Raw genomic sequence first — 21,618 nt, forward strand, 5'->3', positions numbered from 1 at the left:
AAAAACAGGTAAGGAAGGCGCAATAAATACAGATATGTTAGTGGACGGCACACGACTTCAGTGAGGCCTACCCTTTGCAATGCAGTACATTTAAAACACAAAACCTTCATTTTTAAGGATATAAGCAAGATTTGAGGAGCGACAACTACCGCCAAACAAGACAGCACTGACTAGGAGGAGGCACAAGGAAACACAGTTGACTCATGTCTTCAAGTTGTGGTGTGTTCCTGCCAGGGAGGAGTCCAAGACACCAGACAACTAACTCTAACCTCTACTAAGGAATTCTCCTTTCGATTTGATAGTTGTTTTTTCTTTAAAAACAAAACAAACAGGACTTTTATACAACTTGGGGTGGATACAAATCACTTCTGTGATTTCGGAGCCCAGAGCGGCTGCTTCTTCGACACCAGGGAAGGACAGAGAGAACACATGTGGTAGTGTTTCGAGGCTAACTTCCAAAGTTATCTGTCATTACTTTTACACTTATATCAGCAAAGGAATTGGAAAAAAAAAAAAAGAGAGAAAAGAAAGGAAAAGGAAAAGAGAAGAAAAAAAACCAAGCAAACTAATTTTTTCCTGGCTCCTTTTTGCCTCCGTTGTCCTTTTCCTGACTGTAGGGTTTTCCAGATGCACAAAGATTTTACTGACACATACTTCAAAGAGTTGGCTCTCTGAGGACTAGAACATTCTTGAAAATGCCAAATTGCAAATGTTGTGCTCTTTGGAAGTCTCTCACAGCACATTCGGACATCCGGAGCCAGAAAATCTGCCCAGAGACACTTTGACTGCAATGACCCTAATGAACCCATTTTTGATTTTTGTTCTGCACTGTCATCTCAATTCGAGGCTTCCAACAACCGGACGGTATCGCTGTGTAAAGCAGGCAAGTGCGCACTGTCGTCCCAGTGGATGAGAGTCTCCACAGACTGGACATGGACACATGGGGAAGGTGAAGCCGTGGTGTCTGTCCACTGGCCGGGATTTCGGGTGCTTGTGCGCGATGAGTTGTGTGCATCCCAGGGATGCAGAGCTGGGTGACGACTTGACGGACATGCCGGGCAGTGGGGGGGCGGGGGGAGTCGGCACACACAGACACAACAGTTCGCGGGGTTCCCCGCTGCCGCACTGTGCTATAGGTTGAGTGGTGGTGGGGTCCCCACTGGCAGGCAGACTCACAGCAGACAGGGACCACGCGGTGCTCTCGTGAATAGAGGCCTGTGATTGGTTACTCATCCCGGTTAACCAAAGGCATTATGGTGATCTCAAAATATTTTTGGTCTCTCTACAAATTGTCGTTATTACGGTGGCACTTTCTAAGCTGGAATCTCGAGCCAAAGGCACTTTCATGCGGGAGTGCAGAAGATTCACAAATAGCTAAGTATTTGGTCATGAATTTAAAAAGGCATCAATGAAAAGTACAATTCACTCTTCCTAGTAAACTGCGGAGTGGCAGCCTTTAGTTTTGGTATGGATGCGGATGTGAGAGCATGGTCAAGGGAGGGACTTGGGTTCCAATTCGGCTTGTCTGAAACCAAGTCCTCAGCTTCCTATAGAGCTGGATTTAAAAAACGGGCTTTTGAAACAAAAATAAGAACGATTTGGCTTGTCCTGCTTCAGATACTGGGCCAATTAGCAAAAGGACACCGAGAAGAGGCTTGAGAAAAGGCTGGCGGCTACTAAGGTAGTACTAAGGCACTGCTTCACTGGGAGGCTTTGGCAGCTGGGAAGTGAAAACTCCCTTAAAGGAAACGAAAAGTAACAGTAATAAGAGAAATGCTTCCAGCTTACAAAAGGGCTCACGGTTCCCAGGCAGCCCGTCACACCGACACCCTACGACGTGACATCTCCAAGATTTAAGGCTTTGCAGAAAAGACACGTGCAGGGCTTAGCCACAGAAACATCAACAGAGAAGTCAGAAACTCGTGCATCCTCCTAAGGTCACAGGTGAGGACCCCGACACACAGTTAGTTATTCTACCCTTCCTTAGGACAGGTGTGGTACACCAGAGCAGATACAAAAAGTATACAAATTACAGGTACCTGGTTTGTAAAACTGACTGTCATGTGACTTCAATATTTGCAATTGTATAAAAACAGTGGCTAATGCCACCATGGTACCGAAGCCTAATGAAGACCTGGATCTAAAAGTCCTTTGAGGGATTTTAACACCAAAGGCTCTGTTTTGGCTGGTGTGTGAACAGGACTTGGCTGCTGGGATGGGTGGCAAACAGAAATTTGACTCAAAGCCTGTGGCTGGAGAACTGTCCTCCGAGGATGTGTAGAGACACATCAGGCTTGCCTTCTGCTTGTGGTCCCCGGACAGCTACAGGGGATCTGAAGTGACCCTGCCCATGCATTCTCAGGGATCACTTAAGCACAGAGCACCAAGGAAAGATGGCTTCCACCCAGAAGAGGCTGAAGAAGAAAGAGAAGCCCTCACCCTTGTCTGTGACTAACTAGCCGGGAGGCTATGGACCAGGCACCTCTCACCCTGTGGGAAGGGGAATGAACTGTGTTCTCTTTTGGTTTGAGTATGAGCCACCTTCCTGAACAGATCCAGGTCCACTCCACCCCTAAAGCCGAAAGAGACACAACAGCAAGCATGAAGCAGTGCAGAGAAACACACCCCAAGAACCCCAACAACTAAAGAACGAGGAAGAGAAACACACCCCAAGAACCCCAACAGCTAAGACACACCCCAACAACTCCAACAACTAAAGGACGAAGAAGAGAAACACACCCCAACAACCCCAACAACTAAAGGACGAGGAAGAGAGTGGGAGCTTGTGAGAACCAAATCGGAGGGGGAGGGGGGTGTCTCTTTTTAAGCCCCGGTAAGGTAAGGGCTACAGGACAAAACAGAAATGCTCTTTAAATGGAAGTCAGATGGCTACAGGGAAGGTGCTAGCTAGCTGTACCCAGCTTTCCAAGAGATGGGAGAAAGGGCGACAGGAAAAAGATGGTAGCTGTACAGGAGGAGGGGGATGTTGAAGAGTAACACCCACCTGGCTCTTCCTGACCCCCTTCCCCTGCAAAGAGGCTTATAGGAGAGAAGCTTTCACAGGACAAGTGGAGAAAAACTGGTTATCAATATGCTAACGACAAGCAAGAGAAAGGGCAGCCATTTTCACATAAGGCTGAACCTTGCGCAACCCCGGGCAATGAGCTGTAACAACTGTGAAAGTGGCCACAGATTCTAAAAACCTCTGACAGCGCACAGGGCAATGGCCAGTGAACTAGCCAAAAAAACCCCTGGCCTCTAGTTTGCTGGACTGTGGGAGTCTCAGGACATGTAGGTCTCTTTCATTGAAAGGATGGCTTCTAAACTAGGTGGTGAGCGAGCAAGATGTCTATACATGTCCCTGACAGAGCTGTCCTAGAGTCACTGTGAGACAACACTAAGAAGGGAGGGGTGAGGGAAGAGAGAGGACAGGACTTGGCCAGGACATCCTTAAGGTCTAGGGAGTTGTAAAGAGGGAGAAGGAACCAAGAAGAACAGACACAATCCTACCCAAGGCTTTCATGTGGGAGATAAAGCGAGTCTGGGCTGAGTATTGATTAGACAGGGACACCCCAGAAGACTCCTAAAGACAGAAAGGAAAGAAAGAGGTGGGACAGAGGGTGCTGGAGAGAAAAACAGTGTCTTTAGGACATAAAAGGGTCATCAGTCTCATAAACCCACAGCGTCCGTGAGAACAAGCTGGGCAAATTCCAGCACTGAGTGAGGCTGGGAAGGGTTCATGAGCCTCCATCCCAAGGCTGAGGAGCTACTGACAGTTGATAGCTTCTGGGGTAGCCGAAGCCAGTTTTCTTTTAAGAGTGTGGTTGTGGTTCCAGTGGATGTCTGTACACCCTTAAGTATATGGGCAGCACGAATTTGCCATGGTGGATGTGCTGGCTGGTTTTATATCAACTTAACACAAGCTATAGCATCTGAGAGGTGGGAACCTCAACTGAGAAAAGATCTCCATAAGAAATGGCTGTAGAGCCTGGTGGTAGGGGCACACACGCCTTTAATTCCAAAACTCAGGAGGCAGAGGCAGGCCAGTCTGGTCTACAGGGTGAATTCCAGACAGCCAGGGCTGTAACAAAGAGAAACCCTGCCTCGAAAGGGCAGGGGGGAGGGGCTGCAGGGCATTTTCTTAATTAGTGCTGGAGAGAGGAAGGCTCAGCCCACTGTGGGCTGCTGGTCTTGAACTCTATAAGAAAGCAGGATAAAGAAGCCATGAGGAGCAAGAGAGTAAGCAGCACCTCTTCAGGGTTTCTGCATTAATTCCTGGTCTCGGGTTCCTTCCCTGACTTCCTCTGGTGATGGACTATGATGCTGAAATGTACGCCAAGTAAACCCTTCACTCCCCAATTTGTTTCTTTGGTCATGGTGTTTCATCATGGCAATGGTAATTGTAAGATGATGGTCATTTTCTTTCTTTAAAGGTGAGAAAGAACAGGAAGCTGGGAAGGGTTGAGATATAAGGAAGGAAATAAGTTGGGGGGGGGGTAGAAAAAATATATATATTAAAGAATTAATAGCTGTTTTCAGAGCAAAAAGTGAGTCAGGGTCATTCCTACCACTCGCATGGGAAAGGCATTTGGAAGGAGAGGATGCAGACAGTGAGGCAACACAGACATTATCCTAATTCTGAGAAAGCATACCCCTCCCCATTGACAACCAGTACCCTCTAGGTGGTACTTGAGAAATAAACCCCCAGAGCTTGGGAGGTATAGAGAGGCAAGTCTACTCCTGAGTGGTAGACCTCTCCCCCATCACCTTCTGGGATGGCCTGGCCTGTAGGCACAGATCATTTGTACCCATTTGTATGGTCCTGGTCTCAGGATAGTAGGACATTCCTCTAGAGGAAGGATATAGGAAATCAAAGCTAAAGAAACATCCCCAGGACAGATCTTTAAACATCTGAAGACTACTGGGAGAAACCCAGGGTAACCATTCTTTGAGGGCTGGCTTAGACTCAGGGAACCAAGGCAATTAGTTCTCTTGAAGAGAACAATGCCCTGCTGGCTCACACAAGGGAGGCATATTGCTAATGACAAAGTCTTGCACATTTTCCTCAGGTCTTCCCAGGGACCAGGGATGCAGCTGGGAGGAGACAAGAGTCAATCCAGTGTGATTCTTTTAGCTACATGCCAGCCACGCCCAACCACCAAAGACCACAAGTAGCTGAATACCATATACGCACAGCCAGATCAGATGTTGGGACAAAGAAGGGCTGTGTGTCACCTGGATATAGTAGAAGTAGGATTTAACTTGATAGTCCTGGCACACACATAAAAAAATCGTCATGCTGTTTGATTTTTAAACTTAAAAAGTTTATGTCATGTTCTACTGTGTTCACATATTCCTATCTGTGTGTGTGTGTGTGTGTGTGTGTGTGTGTGTGCGCGTGCGCGCGCGCGCGCGCACGTGAGTCTAAGGAAACTCTAGCTTTCCTCTTGCCTTCCCTGGGAAGCAGAGGGGTAACCTTTCTTGCTTCCCCAGTGAAAAAGCACATAGGAAAGTAACCCCAGACTGGCCACATGAGACCAACGCTGCTGGGCAATGCTTTGGAATACTCAGATCAGAGCTGTGAAATCTCTCTTGGAAACAGAACTACCTGAATGAGGGAGTCTGCTTGAAAAGATCAGAGAGAGGGGTGTGGGGAGAGAGAGCACATGAAGAGCCACTGAAGCTTATGAAGAGATGTCAAGGAAAGGGACACGCTCAGAGGAAATAGATCCACGTCTGTAAAGCAGATCAAGAGAGGTGATGAGCAATAGGAAACCACAGGAAACAGGAGTTCAGAGAACTGAATATCCACACGTGCAGGAACTCAGAGCTTCCCACGCACGTTGGGTTACCAGCAACCAACTACCCAAAGGCTGGTGGGGAGGCTTGTGACAGTGACAGTCTGGGGGAGCAGTGACCAAGCCCGATGAGCCTTCTACTTGTCCCGATGATGACAGTTTTCTCCCAGCCACACGATTCTATATCCTTTGCAACTCACAGTGCAGTATTCATGCCAATTTAAAAATTTTTGCTATGAAATTTCAGTGGTTCAAATGTGAACTCTTCTCCATAAAAAAATTTGGTTGACCATATAAAATGTAACTGCACACACAAGACTATAACATTGTAAGCTTAGATTTGTTTCAGTATTATCTACTTATTGCAAAAAGAGCCATCTTTTCTTTTTCATTAAATAATCAATTATCACATTAGTACAATACAATTTTACATTTTTAAATATACTATATATGTTAAGGATAAAGGGTGACAATTTCTTCCTTTGCAACACCTGTTTCAACAGTTTAATGAATTAAGATATTAGTTTAACCTTGAAGGGGAAGGTAAAAAATTTGTCTCATTAGGATATTTCTACCAAGTATTTCTTAAGGCTATAGTTTAACATTTGGTTTTTAAAAGAAAGAAAGATTTCATTTAAAAAATAATTTAGTGAATTACATTCTTCCATAACTTCCACCCTAATTAATTACAAAGATAAGTCTAAAGAATCTTAGTTTTCTTGTACTAATTTACAATTAAAGATTAATTTTACTTGTATCTTAACACAAGAATTTTATGTTGGAAAAACAAACAAAAGAACTAAATACATTTGTATAAAGGCAGTCGATGCCCCGTGGCCAATCCTCTGTCTCAGAACTATTTTCTACCACAACAGGAAACAGGTCTGCAGAGAGAGAGGTTTAGGCTGGTAAGATTCACCTTCCCCAAGGAATTGTGGGTTGCAGATCTGAGGAATACACAAAAAACTGCATCACAATTTCACAGCTACAATGATAGCAAGAACACATGAAAAAATAATAATAAGTTCACTCAAACAGGATTTAGAAAAGTCAGGGTGTGACCTGGGGGCCAGGGCATCACCTATGGTGAGGTTTACAGTCAGTCGTTCGATAATGGAGAGAGTGTGTGTGCACATATGTGTGTGTATATATACAGATTTCTATCTATATAAATAACCAGCTTCAGTCCTTTACAAGCCTGTAGATATGATGCTGTGCTCCATGTTCACTATTCGAAACTTCAAAAACACAGGCCATGCAGAGGAGAGTTTCTTGTGTATCCCTGTTTGTTACCACCTGTTGAAAAGAAAACAAAAGGCATAAAATGAGATCATGGCCTATCTGTGCCAAGAGCATGATTTGATGGGAGAGGAGCTGTCTGAAGGTGATGGGTGGATCAAAGACCTGTTCGGCCTCACTCTGTATCCTCCAACACATTAAGGGGATTGCAAGTCCCACTGGAACCCCACCTGAGCCCTGTACCATAATCAAGGAAGACCCATTGCCATTGCCAATAGATCACCTGTCAGAGCTGCTGTGGTTTCTGTATTCATCAATAATCTGTTTGTCATCAATAATCCTCTCTCATAGAACATTCACATGTTTTAGCTGACTTTCACTTATTTTAGTATTTTTATCTTAATTTGAATTGACAAGTAATTATATAAGTTTATAGGGTGGTGGTGTGATCCATCATGGGATGGTTAAATCAAGCTAATTACTATAGTAAGGATATTTATTTATTTATGTTAAAAATATTTAAAATCTTATTTTCCCACGTTACATTTAACTTGAGTTAAATTCTACTTTACAACAGCTAACTACAGAGTTAACTTCATGGGCACCTTGATTAGTAGATCACATCAGCCAGCAGTACCTGGATACAGCGGAGGTATTGGCTGTGTAAAGAACAGGGGTGCAGACAGAGTCTTATCTGGAGCCCTGCTGGCACAGGCTGCACTTCTCCGGATGCCTTAGGCTCCCCATCCGCTCCCCCTGGGTCGCTGTCCTTCCCAAGATTAGCCTCTTTCAGATCTGAGCTCTGGCTCTGCTCCTCAAACTGCCTCCCCGGCCTGACCCCGTGCCACCCAAGAAGGAACGTTCTCAAGTCCAATCCGATCAGATTTACAACCTCACAGCGCTCCAGTGGTTTTCTGTGACTTTCATGTTCAAAAACATTTTTGACTTGAGTGCCTTATCTAGCCTGTCGACGGCCTAATTTCCCCTCCGCAATGGTCGGCTTCACCCATTTAAGTTTCCCTTGCTTTCAAGCACCAGAGCTCAGGGTCCCTGATTGAAAGAATAAAGCCTCACTTCTGATTTTCTCCATGGAGCTATGCGATTCATATAGATTGGTTGTTTTTCAATATCCATCTCACCCAGTGGACTATGAAGAACTGGACCATGTTTCCTAGTTAACCAGCTCAGGCATGGTGCGCCGTGACCAAGCATTTGATGAGTGATCAAAACTCACAATGGCCACCGATGCTGTGTGCTCGCTATCCATCTACCACAGAATGAGATGCTTGGCCCAGAGTGGGTGGCATCCAACCTCACAACTCTGTGACTGGGTGCTACCGTTCCCTATGACAGAGAAGACTGGGGCACTAGACTAGTCAGTTGGAAGATGCTAACCCACCTATGAGCTACATACATGACACCATCTCAGCACAATGCACCTCTCTGTCAGACACTCGTGGTCATTTGATTTCCCATTCGTTTACTGGATGAATGCCTGCCTCCCCCACCTGACCCTGCATTCAGTCCATCACAATATTCCTAGCACTGACACCCGAATATGCGCTTAGGTAAAGTCTTACTTCCTTGATGAATGTGAAAAATGTCATCTTTCAACTTCAATGCCCTGTTTACCATCCCTGAGAACCCCACACCCCCACATCTCTTTGGATTTCCGTGGGGCTTAGTTCAGAAATACTCAACAATTTATGACTTTGTGTCATAATCTCCTCACTTGCTTCTTTGACTCAACAGGCCAGAGGCCATAAGTCACCATGGCACAAACGCTGTGTTACTAAATCACTTCCTAGCAGCCAAGGCTATACCCATAGTCTAAGTTGTGGGGGCTTAAGACTCTTACTGGTCATTTTGAGATGGAGAATACAGAGTTGAGAGATCCATTTATGAATGAAGACAACATGCAGGTCTGAAGACTTTAAAAGTCTTGGCTAGGCACATAAAGTAGAGAGGGCTCAAGCTTTCTGATTTTATGACTCAAGTCTGTGTCAATTGCCATGACCTTGGGTGGGTCATAGTGACTCTTTAACCATAAAAACGGTACTGTAATTCATGGTAAGAATTTTATAATAACATTTACAAAGGGTCTTTGTATATAATGTAATGCTAGAAATGACTTAGACACATCAATCTTCTTATAAATTCATTGTCTGCCTGCCTGTCTGTCTATACTGAGGATTGAAAACCCAGGGCCTGATGCATGGTAGGCAAGTTCTCTACCACCAAACATCCCCAGGCCTCTTTTCACTCTGCTTTAAAGTTTTTTTATTTGATTTTACTTTATATGTGTGCATGTTTGCCTACATGCATATATGTGTAACATGCGTCTGGTGCCCTCAGAGGCCAGAAGAAGGGTGTCAGAGCCGCTGGAGCTGGAGTAACAGATGGTTGTGAGACACCATGTAGGAAACTGAACCTCGGTCCTCTATAAGAACAAGTGCTCTTAACTGCCAAGCCAGCTCTCAGGCCCCCATCTTTTCATTGTTTAATTTGAGACAGAGTCTCACTAAGGTGCCTAGGCTGACCTTGAACTCTCTAGTAGGCCAGGTAGACCTTGAATGTGCAATTCTCCTGCTTTGGCTTCCTGAGAATCTGGGATTATAAGCTACGGCACCAGGTCCAACCTCTGTTACCTTGATATCAAAGAGACTGAGATCAAAGCACACTGGCTCATGGCTCAGCTTTGTCGTTCTCAGCTCTGCGTGGGCTCTCACTGCCTCTGTGTATTCAGCTCAATTCCCAAGGCAAGGGAGCGAACCAGAGAGCCTAGCCTATCAGTCTGCATGGCTTTAAATTGTCCAGCTCAGGCATGGTGCACCGTGACCAAGCATTTGATGAGTGCTCCTGTCCATCAACTAGGCGGTTTATGCTTCGTAGTTCTGAAGTCTGTAGTTTCCTAAAGCTATGATATTATTTCTTTTTTCTTTGTTATGTATATTCGTGTTTTGCCTATGTGTATGTACGTGTGAGGGTGTTAGGTACCCTGGAACTGTAGCTACAGACAGTCGTGAACTGCCATGTGGGTGCTGGGACTTGAACCTGGGTCCTCTGGAAGAATAACCAGTACTCTTACCCACTGAGCCATCTCTTCAGCTCCATGATATTATTCCTAACAAATGCTTCTTGGCTATTATTATTTGCTTGTATCAAAACATTTTGTTTATCTGCTTTTTGCTGTTTTGAGAGGGTTTTCTATAGCCTACTTTGGCCTTGAACTCCCTCCTGATCCTCCTGCCTCCACTTGCCAAGTGCAAGGATTACACACATGTGCCATTTTGACGGGCTTTTAATGATACATTTTTAGCCAAAGCCAATGAGGTCCCAGGATAGCTCTGCTGGTGGATGTCGTATGTCCAGAGGCATGTTGCTAATGGCTACCTGAGTTCTGTGAGAATTGGGGGCTTGGCTTTGACATCATAGGGCCACATTCAATTCAGTCAGCTCTCTGAGGCAAAGTTGGGACTGGGGTTGTCACCTTCCTCAACGTGCTGACACACACAGCTGGAGTTGAAACTCCTGCTAAAAAAGTGAATGGCCACCCACTTAAGAGTTCAAGTCATCGAGGTGGCTTGAGAGTCTAGAAAAGAGCGCCACACTCCCTGCCTGCTCTCAAGCACCGAGATCTGCACTTACTTTGATTTTGCGTGTATTTGGGCCAGAGTTTGAACCTGCATGTCTTCCTTGATCACACTTTCACTCTCTCTTATTATTTTTCTTTTTGAGATATGATCTCTACCTAAACACGGAGCTCAAGATGAGGCCAGGCTGGCCGATGACCTCCAGGGATCGAGCTGTCCCTGCCTCCACAGCACTGAGGATCACAGGCGGTGTCATGAAGCCTGGGTTCTTGTGCAAAGAAATAGTCCTCAGTCCTCACACATGTGTGGGAAGCACCTTCCTGACTGAGTCATCTCCCCAGCTCCCAAACATGGACTGCAGCAGGACACAGTTTGAGACAGACACCTGCTCCTGCCACCACAATGTAAACTCATCATCCACCAAAGGGCACTGGTGACTGTAGACAGATGCTCTCCATTTTCCTCAGACTTCCAGTTTCCAAACTTCAGGAGCACATGGGCACAGCTGAGACTCCACTAAGAGTCTCTCTCTCCAGAGTAAGTTAGCTTGTAGGAAAGATCCCATCCATGCATGCAGCCCTACGTCTAAGCTCTGAGTCCCTGATGGCACTGACCATGACAACTTAAGTTCCTAGGGTTGCAAGCACCTTTACCTGAGCCATCTCATTGGCTTGTTTAAAGATACGGTCTTATTATGTAGTCTAGCCTGCCTGCAACCTCCTGATCCCCCTGCCTCGGTCTCCCAAGCATGGGGATTATGGGCATGCACCACATAAAGCTTGAATCAGAACTTGTTTGTAAACAGGAAGAACAAGAGTAGACAAGCCTTTCAAATCAAACAGAACAGCATACATCTGCCTGAGAAACCCGTCCCAGTGGAAGCAACATGCCAGGTATGGCATTCCCAAGGTAAACCCTCAGGCTCTCCGCTCTAGTCACAGAATAACGTGGCAGCCATTCAGAGTGCCGTCCCACCACAGATGGCCTCGTCAGCCCCTTAGGAAAACTCTTCTCACTGAGTTTTAGTTTGGCATTCTGACCTTCCGGTTGGAAGCCATTATAGAATATTTTATGAACATGTTTTGAGGACAAGAGCCTCTGACTCTGGCAACTGATCCAGAATCAAGGCATTGGGGCAACTTCTCTCAACTCGGCAGTCACAGTGCAGAGGAGCCTGGGCCATCATTTCTTGTTGTCTCTGTTCTGGACTCAGGTCACAGGTGGACCTGTCTTCGAACCCAAGCCCCAGTACAGCTCAAGCTTGCTGGCTGGGTCACCACCAGAGAGCTATCCAAGTTCCCTTTCGAACCCTTACTACCTCCCACACACACCTTCCTCACTGTGCCCAGCAAGCCTCAAGACAGACTGTCAGTGCCAAACCAGGAGAGAGACCAACATTACCAATAAAATGGTGAAGTTTTCCAAAACACTGTTCATCATATATTTCTCTGGTAGATGTTTGAGCTTGTGGATGAAGTTGATCATATATTCACACATTGGCGAGCGGTTTATTCGGTACACAAACCGGCCATTCTCGAACCTTGCATACTCCGTCTGCAAGGGAAAAGAGGTTTGAGTATTTTTTTTTACACTTCAAAGCACAGAGAATGGCTGCTTCTGAAAGCACACACTTTCAACAAGAATCATGTTAATGTGCTCCGTTATTTGTGTAGATTAAATAGTGACAAACAAGGCCTACCTTTACTGCTATATACAGAATCTATTATCTTTTTAGAAGTTTAAAAAATATTGCAGAGAGTGACCTTTAAAGGATTTCGTAGATCCTTTTTTCAGCAAGTGTGTGTGTGTGTGTGTGTGTGTGTGTGTGTGTGTGTATGTGTGTTGCCATACACACTGTACTTCACAAAATTCTAGGTAACACAAACTTAGAGGACATGATTCTGGCCCCCCCAAAATACAACTGCTAGCACTGACCCAAACAACCATGGTGGAAGGAGACTGCAGAAGTGACCACTAAGCCTGAATACACAGAGAACTCAACACCCTAAGGGAGGAACCACTGGGGTCGAATAGGACAATCTGCTGTGAACCCTGGCTGACTTGGAACTCGCTCTGTAGACCAGGCTGGCCTTGAACTCACAGAGATCCACAGGTCTCTGCCCCCAAGTGCTGGGATTAAAGGCGTGTGCCACTACCCAGCAACAGATCTTGTTTTGAAACAGGTCTATGTAGCCAGGGCTGGCCTGGAACTAGACATGTTTATCAGGCTGGCTTTGAATCTGCTGGGATTAAGGCCTGTACCATCGTGCACAGCTCAGAAGACAAACCCTTGATACAGATTTTTAAATCAAGACTCTAAAACCCAAAGCCTGTCTCATCTGTTCTAGAAACATAAAACTGACACAAAACATAAAATATTCAGAATTAACAAGGAACAAATCAATGATAAAATCATAAAATCCTATTAAATACTTACAATGAGACAGAAATGCAAATAGATTTACTATTAATATATCATTTTAAATGTAACAATAGTGCTCAGACTTTGTCTTTCTTTACACTAAATAAAGTACATATCATTTGGAAACAGGAAGACTGGTTCCTAGCTTAGCAAAGACAAAAAAAGAATAGTAGTAAGATGGACTTATTTCAGCTGCCCCTAGAGCCTAGTTACAAAGTCACGGTGCCTAAGGCCACAGGGTACTAGGTGGGAAAGAGACAGAAAGAGGATGGAACAGGACCCAGAGCTGCTAGTATATTCAGAGGTGCTTACAGGGACAGAGTCAGCCAGAAAAAAGACTAATATTAAATAAGTATAACTGTTTTCACACACATTACGTGTATGATGTATGTATGTATTTTGCATGCTTGTAGAGGTCAAAGGACAACTTATAGGAGTTAGTTCTCTCCTCTTACCCTAATTTTGTGTTCCTGCTACTCTGTCAGGGCAGCCAGCTCTTCGCCCACCCCCAGCTTTAAATTATTCCTAAAGCTCGGGATTCCCAATTCATATTTCCTGTCTCTCAAGTCTATTCTTGTATCTCCAATTATCCCCTATTTGTCCCTTGAAAATGCACTTTCTAGTCACTGCTGCTGGCAAACAGAGTTGACCTTTGGCTTTCCCTCCTCTCTAAGCTTTAATACACAGTCACTAAATCCCATTTAGAAGCTCTTACTGGAGTCCCACTGAAGCCATTTCAGCAAAGCTCATGACCGCTATTAAATTCACCGTCAACTCAAACCACATGTACCCTTCCCTGCCTTTTTACCTTCTGTCTGGCTCACACAGCCCAAGCTGAGCTCAGGAGGCCCCTGGGCAGCCCACACCACCCACAGGACTCTGCCTAAGCTCTTAAGCCCCTCCCTCTCCTGCCAGGCACCCTCTAGCTTGGTGGGAAGCTGGAGTCTTGCCACAGGCAGGTTAGGTCCTGGCCCTGAGAGTCCAGAACGGCTGCAAATAAAACCTGACTCTCCAGGAGGTGGAGTAAGGCAAAAGACACTGGGAAGTAGGCAGGTTAAGGGGATGCCACTTGCAAACTTAATTCACAAAAGCAACTAATCCAGGAAAGATAACTGTGCTTGTAAAAGAAGGGGGGCATGAAAGATGCAAGATGAATACAGCTATTCCCTAATGTCAGGACGGAATGTTTGAGTTTCTGGGTGAAAAGCCTAGGCTGGCCTGGACCTCGGGAGTCTCATGCATCAGCTTCCCAAGTGCTGAGATTGCATGGGTCAACATTGCCTGCTGAAATTTAAACTTAAAACAATTAAAACGAAAAAAGCAAAAACAACAATATCAAACTCAAGGTTGTCAGGTTTTAGATGGGGGTGGGCTTCAGCTACCTTGGTTGTCGCTCAGGCCTGCAGCTAGGAAGTAGGGAAGCATCAGACCCCCCAGGGGGCCTCTCACGGAGACCAGTACTGGCCAGCTGGGCCAGCATCACTCACAGAGAAGGCTAACACAGAGCATCCTGTCTGCTTTCAGGTGCCACCCAGTCCTTTTTACCTTTCCCATGGGTCAGGGAGAAGGCGCAAGTGGAAGGAAAGGTGCCCTGAAAAAGCACCGTCCTCTACCCGCTGCCTGCCAGGTGTTTCAAGGAGGGCAACAGGCTAGCCAGAGGACTTTCCCACCGACAGGGGTCAACTTACCTCTACTTTTTCTACTACTTGTTTCCCAAAGGAGCACACTTTGGTGGAGCAGGTAACCGTCATATTTTCAGAACTCTCGTACTGACTGCTCACACCGTAGAAAGCCCCGGCGTCATCTTGGATATTGCAGTTTAAGTCTGCCTGTTGGAAGGAAGTGGGGGCAGGTTAATTCTCTCATCCTAGGATCTTGGTGATAAAGAACAGAGTAAACCATCGAGCAGCTAAGCAGTGAGAAAGAGAGACCTCTCTACAGACACCACCTTGATGGGAAGACACTGCCTTCCCAGGCAGGGCTGGAACTTGTCGCATAGCCAGTCTCCCCCTCCTAAGTGTTTACAGGAATGTGCCACCACCATACCCAGTTCCCAAGTGCCAGGATTTAAACCCAGCCAGGGCCTCACGAATGCTAGGCAAGCACTCCAGCACTAAGCCCTGCAGTGGTATATATCTGGGAAGTTGTTCCTTGTGAGGACCTGCTACCAGCAAGCATCCAGAATTGGAACAGCACCGTACCCTTGCAATAAAAATTCTGTAAGTTTCTAAAATGCACAAAAAAGTAGGACATGAATTGACTGTGTAATCTGCCAATCTTGAGAGAGACTTAAAAGGAAAAAACAAAAACAGGCCCGTACAGAAGCCACCACATCCAGAGAGGAAAAGCTGACTAACGATCACCGTACAAAGATGCGAAATCCCAGCTACTGAAGTTACTTAAAATACACACAATAACTTGTCAATAATAATACACATTCTGAAAATATCAGCCAAGTTAGAATGGCAGCTATGGTCTGACATCAGCAAAGCAGATAACAGTGATCAGTGTTTACTCTTCCATCCCTGAGCTGAAGGGAAAGATGCCACCCATAGTGGCCGCGATTTTGGGAGCTCTCTTTGTCCAGTGCTAACTCTATTTCAGCTCTATGTAAAATTTCAAACTCTAAAGAGCAGAGGACAGGATGGCAGTGGCTGAGTCTGTCCATTCAATCTCACCATCACTACGTGACTGTCATTCATTTACAAATCCATTAAAGGAACAAACCAGTGGTTGAGGCCGCCCGAGGGGCACTGCTCGCCAAGCTGAAGCTGAAGCTGTAGCAGGCTCAGACGGCTGCTACAAACAACTCCAGGAATGAGTCTGTAACACATCTGAGTGCATTAGTAAAGGCTAGCAACACAGCTACGAGTGCTAATTTAAAGGATGATGTGCTGTGTATATAAGACAAAATTCCAATTTATCATTTCCTTAATTATTTAGGAATTAAGCAAACAGTCTGGAGGGACTGTGAGGACACGATAATAATGAAAAGACTTTTCTAAACAAATGGTTCCTGCCACTGTCCGACAATTCCCCCAGACAAGAAACCCTCTTAGCGTAAGCCTGCACCCAATCCCATTCATGTCTGCGTCGCCCTGGGTCACTGCTGTCTAGGACTATTCAGATATGCTGGTGAGCTTTCACTTGGAGCAGACGATCTACCATTATACTTACCCTGAAAAGCCAAGTTACTGGTCAGGTGTGGTGGCACAGCCTATAATCTCAGCACTCTGGAAGCAGAGGCAGGAGGATGGCACAAAGTCTGAGGCCACCTTGGTCTACAGTCAATTCGAGGCCAGCCAAAGCTACAGGAGACTCAGTATCAAAAAAGAAAATTATTAAATGTTTGAAAGGATGGCTCAGCCTTTAAAGGTTAAAAGCTCTGTCTGCTTTTCCCGAGGACCTGGGTTGGACTCTCAGCGCTCACATGGTGGCTTTTAACTGTCTGGATTCCAGTCCCAGGGGATCTGATGTCCTCTTCTAGCTTCTTTGAGCACCAGGTACTCATGCAGTACACAGACAGACTCCACAACAAGAGTGGATGCAGCAAACACCCAGACACACGAAACAAACAAGAAAGAAGAAAGAAAACTTCAAGGTGCTGGGCTGAAGTTCAGTTGATAAAGTGCTTAGGAAGCATGCACCTCAAAAGCTGGGCACTCACAAGGTGGACACAGAAGCTCAGAAGTTCAAGGTCATCCTCAGAAACATAGTGCATTACATAGATATACGTCAAGAGCAGCGACACAAGATCTTCTCCCTGGGCTATGCTGCTGCTGCTTCTGGCATTGTATCTATGATTTCTCCTGGTTCACGCACCCTTGTTACCTTAGCATAGACGGGTTCTTGTCTTTTGTTTCTCTTACATTCTGAGGGAACAAACTGGGCAGTGGTGGCACATGCTTTTAATCCCAGCACTCAAGAGGTAGAGAGGTGCGAGGATCTTTGTAAGTTCAAGGCCAGCCTGGTCTACTGTTATAATAAGATTGGCGGGCTGGGCTGCGTCCCACCACCGGGCTAGCTTTACCCGAAATAATTACATGGAAACTGTATTCTTTTAAACACTGCCTGGCACATTAGTTCCAGCCTCTTATTGGCTAGCTCTTACATATTGACCTAACCCATTTCTAATAATCTGTGTAGCCCATGAGGTGGCTTACCAGGGAAGATCTTAACCTGCGGCTGTGTCAGGAGTGAGAATCATGGCGACTCCTTGACTCAGCTTCTTTCTCCCAGCATTCTGTTCTGTTTACTCCACCCACCTAAGGGTTGGCCTATCAAATGGGCCTAGGCAGTTTCTTTATTAATTAACCAACGAAAGCAACAGATTAGAAAGAAATCACTCCCACATCAGTCTACAGAGAGAGTTCCAGGACAGCCAAGGCTACACAGAGAAACCCTATTTCAAAAAAAAAAAAAAATAATAATAATTCTGAGAGAACTTCAAATTGGAGATGTTAATTTTAGAGTCTAGATTTTGAAAGGTTTCCCCAGTGAATGGCAAATAACTCATTAGGCAATATCACAGCTGCTTTACAAAAGCTCTCCCAGCACATGAGAGAGAATCACAGCCATCGGCGGTGTCACGGATGTCCTTTAGGGATGCTCTGGCAGAAGGCACGGATGTGAAAAAGAATTACCTGTCAGTCGACGGCACTGGAACTATTCTTAAAGGAAACTTAAGTCAAAAATCCCACCAACCCTCAGCAAGGAAAACATAAGCATGCAAGGATTGAAGGAGACAGCTCTGATGGGTCTGGGGCTCACAGAAACTCATACCCAGCCTGTTGACTTCCCCACAACCAAAGACTCAGGTGTAAAGACAGATAACTTGGGCTGGCTCAGCAGTTAAGAGCACTGACTGCTCTTTCAGGGTCCTGCGTGGAATTCCCAGCACACACACAGTGGCTCACGAGCATCTGTAACTGCAGTCTCATGGGATCAGACGACTTCTTCTGGTGTACATGTGGATGTACAGGCAGACAAAACATACTTATACATACAATACACAAATCTTTGAAAAACAAAGCACCCCACTCACGAATTCTGAAGGTAAAAAAGTAAAAAAGGGAGAAAAATTATGCTGCTCTTGGGGGTTCAAACTATTCCTGCCAGTTTTTAATCTAACCACAGGGTGTTTTCTTAGAGGAAGTAAACACAAAAATACAAGAAACAGTGAAAGAAAACCCACACTCTGGCTGCATACCAGATTTGAAATACATCCTGTACCCTGAGCTCGTTGAAACAGGCTGACTGTGGAGTGAATTCTGAAAAGGGGTGTACCAGGCAGCCCAAGGAGGCAGACTTTCTGAAAGACCCACTCAGAGTTCAACTCTTTCTCCTCCACGCAGAAACGCCTCTCACAGCACCCAGTGTTTCCATGAGTTTCTTCATTAGCATTGCAGGAGGCAGTCAACCGTCACACAGCTCCTTCTCAACCTGTTTCCTACTGCTGCTCCAACAAACTGCCACAGATTTAGAGGCTTAAAACATGAATTCATCTTGAACTTCAAGTGGCCAGAAATCCTGCTGGGTCTCACCAGGTTAAAACCAAGTTATGGATTAGCAATGCTGTCTCTGGTTTGGAGACTTTGAGGGAAATCTGTTTCTTAGCGGCTTCTAGCATCTAGGGATACCTGAATCCCTCATCTGTTGCTTCTACTTCCGTTCCTTCTACACTCCTCTTTCCCCATGATTACACTGAGCTCAGTCAGAAATGTGAGCTATCCTCCCACCTGAGGCTACTGGTAGTGTGACATAGTCACAGACCGCACAGATAGACATGGCACTCCCTGGGGCATCACGACTCTGCCTAGCCCTAGCCCTAGGGGTCCATTAAGAGAAAAGCATCTCTCTCAGAGATGGAATCTCTGGCCTGGGTCTAGGACCTGGCTAAGGAACTGACTGCCCTTCAGGAAGACGGTTCTACTCCTGGGAAGGCAGGTTCACCTCAAGCCATACTACAACAATTAGGCTTTAATGAGATAATAAACTTTTCTCCCAGAATTTCTGCCCAGGGCCACAGTGTACTGGCACTACAAGTCACTCGAGGGCTCCATGAACCTGCCCATTCCCTGAATTCCTCAGAAAAGCCTCATCTTTCCTTTTCCTCTTTCTCCCTGTTCTCAGCATGCTTCCTCATGCACCCTGGGCTCCTGTGTGCTTCCTCTAAAGCTCCCCTCCCACCCTGCGCTTGCCTCTCTGCCATGTGGCTGGCTGACCTCCACAGCAGCTAACTCAAACGGCATGCCAGCCAAACCCTTCTCTTCCCCTTCCTCCTCCTCAAAGCAGTGTTGAGACCTGCACTGTGTCTGCCCTGGGGATTTTCTTTTAAAGTCTAGAAAGAACTGCCCTCTCATTCCACTTAGTCCATTCTTAAATTCTCTTGTAGTGAGACTAAGCACTCCATGAGGGGACCCTGACTTCCCTGGCATCACTGCTCTGGTAACATCTGCCCAGCTCTCCAGGTGAAGAGGACAATCTGACGCTCTCTTGAGTTCTGCGGAACTCTCCGGTTATCTCCCAGTCTCTCTGGTGGGCTCCATCCTAGGACTCAAACCACAAATCTATTTTCATTAAGCCTCCCCTCGTGTTCGATTCCCGTCTATCTAGTCCAGATGTTTTGGATGCTGCTTCACCTGTCAGTCACCGCCTCATCTCTGCCGTCTGAGCAGTGGCATGGGGAGCAGGGCCTCACATTTCTCATCTTTGACCCGAGAAGATGACATAAGCAAAACCTGCTGCGGTGCGGTGAGGGACGGGTGCGCACCAATGCACCCGTAAGCTGCAAGGTGCCATGCAGCCATAAGCTGAAAGGTGCTGTACTAAAGACAGTTATTAAATAGCACCCACCACAACTGAAATGTGGACCAGGACAGAGCCTGAAGTCCCATCTATAAAGACCTTACCAAGTACAATAAACAAACATGACGCTAACCATCAAGACATCAAGTTTAGCTTCAATCCACATGTGTGTGAATGGCAGGCGGGCTGCTTGCCTGATTTGTGAGTTTCACATCATACCTGGCAGACTGGATGTAACTGCTCAGTCAAGTACAAACCCCCCAGTTCTCCACAAAGGCACAAGTAGAGAGATTATGGAATTCCCTCTGGAAGCCAACAAAAAAGAAGCCATTTGTTGTGGAATATTTGTTTACACTGTAAAGGTGTATTTCTGCCCAAGGTGCCTTCTGATTGGTATAATAAAGAGCTAAATGGCCGATAGCAAGACTGGGGAGACTAGGTGGGACTTCAGGAAGAGAGCGGACTCTGGGAAGAAGAGAGGCAGAAACAACAGGGAAACTTGGACCAAGTTGGACATACAGAATAGTGGAGAGGAAAAAAGCCACATGGCAGAATGAAGATTAATAAAAACTGGTTAATTTAAGTTGTAAGAGCTAGCTGAGGACAGACAAGTCTAAGCTAAAGGTCAAGTTTTCATAATTAATATGAAGTCTCTGTGTTGTTATTTGGGGACTGGAGGTCCCCCAAAGGAAAGTCCAACTACATTCACTAACATACTTTGAGTGGATTAAAGACTCCAAGATCTATTTGCAGGCAAGTTCTAGAAAGCAGGGTGGGGGCAAGAGCAGATTTCAAAGGCAAATCAAAGAAATAACAACAAAAATAGACCACCACAAAGTGCTCCTGGGGCTAGGGATGTGGCCCAGCTGGGAGAGAGCCTAACCAGCATGCATGGGGATCTGGGTTCAATTTTCGGCACTCAGGATTGCTTAAGAGTGCTGCAGCCAGGAATGCTGGTATGGGCCTGCAATCTACACACCTGGATGTAGGGGCAGGTGGATCAGGAGCTCCAGTGCTGCAGCCAGGAATGTTGGTAGAGGCCTGCAATCTACACACCTGGATGTAGGGGCAGGTGGATCAGGAGCTCCAGTGCTGCACCCAGGAATGCTGGTACGGGCCTGCAATCTACACACCTGGATGTAGGGGCAGGTGGATCAGGAGCTCTAGGCCGCCTTTGCTACATGAGACCCTGTATGGCATGGTTTCTACTCACTGTCCTTGTGTTCATTATTCCTATTTATTCAAGGCTATGTTAGCTTTCAAGGCATTTATTTATTTATTTAAAAATTGTCCCCATTTTGGGTGAACATTAAAAGTCTACCAGGACTAGACTTCATCTTTGAAAACATGAAGTTTAGTTCAGGTATGTGGGATCCAGACACTGAAGAAGGGGACAGGGTAAAGGACTAGGTCAAGAACAGAGCAACTGTCCTTGCAAAAACTGGCTTCTGGAAAACCCACTTTTGGGGCAAAGGAACAGGAGATTGTAATGATCTGTCCTGTCCCTTTAAAAGATAAGCCCCGCCCACTTCCCCCAACCCCCATCCGCCAACCATTTCCTGCCTGAGACCCTGAGACCTTCTTCCTTTTCTATCTCTCTCCCGTTTTTATCTCTGCTTTTCTCCGTTTTCCTGACTCTCCTCCCTTCTCCCCCCTCCCCCTTCTTCTCTTTACCTTTCCCCTCCATAACTCACTAAATAAGCACCCACTTTCTCTGCATAGCGTGCCTAATAGATCTCTGCCTCTCACCTGCTGCCTT

The 21,618-nt window shown here is 45.9% G+C and overlaps 1 protein-coding gene across 8 annotated transcripts in view; it reads right to left on the minus strand.

Annotated features, from left to right (window-relative positions):
* Positions 1-4,124: 4,124 nt before the first annotated feature.
* The window catches only part of Tead1 (TEA domain transcription factor 1), a 226,478-nt gene continuing 208,984 nt past the window's right edge, over positions 4,125-21,618 (minus strand). For all 8 annotated transcript variants that reach the window (XM_041666187.1, XM_041666188.1, XM_041666186.1 and 5 more), the window contains 3 exons: positions 14,741-14,881; positions 12,032-12,184; positions 4,125-7,094 (listed from right to left, as the gene is read on the minus strand). In XM_041666187.1, the coding sequence (XP_041522121.1) occupies positions 6,981-7,094; positions 12,032-12,184; positions 14,741-14,881 (408 nt within the window). In that variant the 3' untranslated portion in view covers positions 4,125-6,980. The remainder of the gene's footprint in view (positions 7,095-12,031; positions 12,185-14,740; positions 14,882-21,618) is intronic.

The sequence above is a fragment of the Microtus oregoni genome, unplaced genomic scaffold (assembly GCF_018167655.1).
Source record: "Microtus oregoni isolate MIOR12 unplaced genomic scaffold, Mior012 000016F_ref0000370, whole genome shotgun sequence".
Classification (NCBI taxonomy): Eukaryota; Metazoa; Chordata; class Mammalia; order Rodentia; family Cricetidae; genus Microtus; species Microtus oregoni.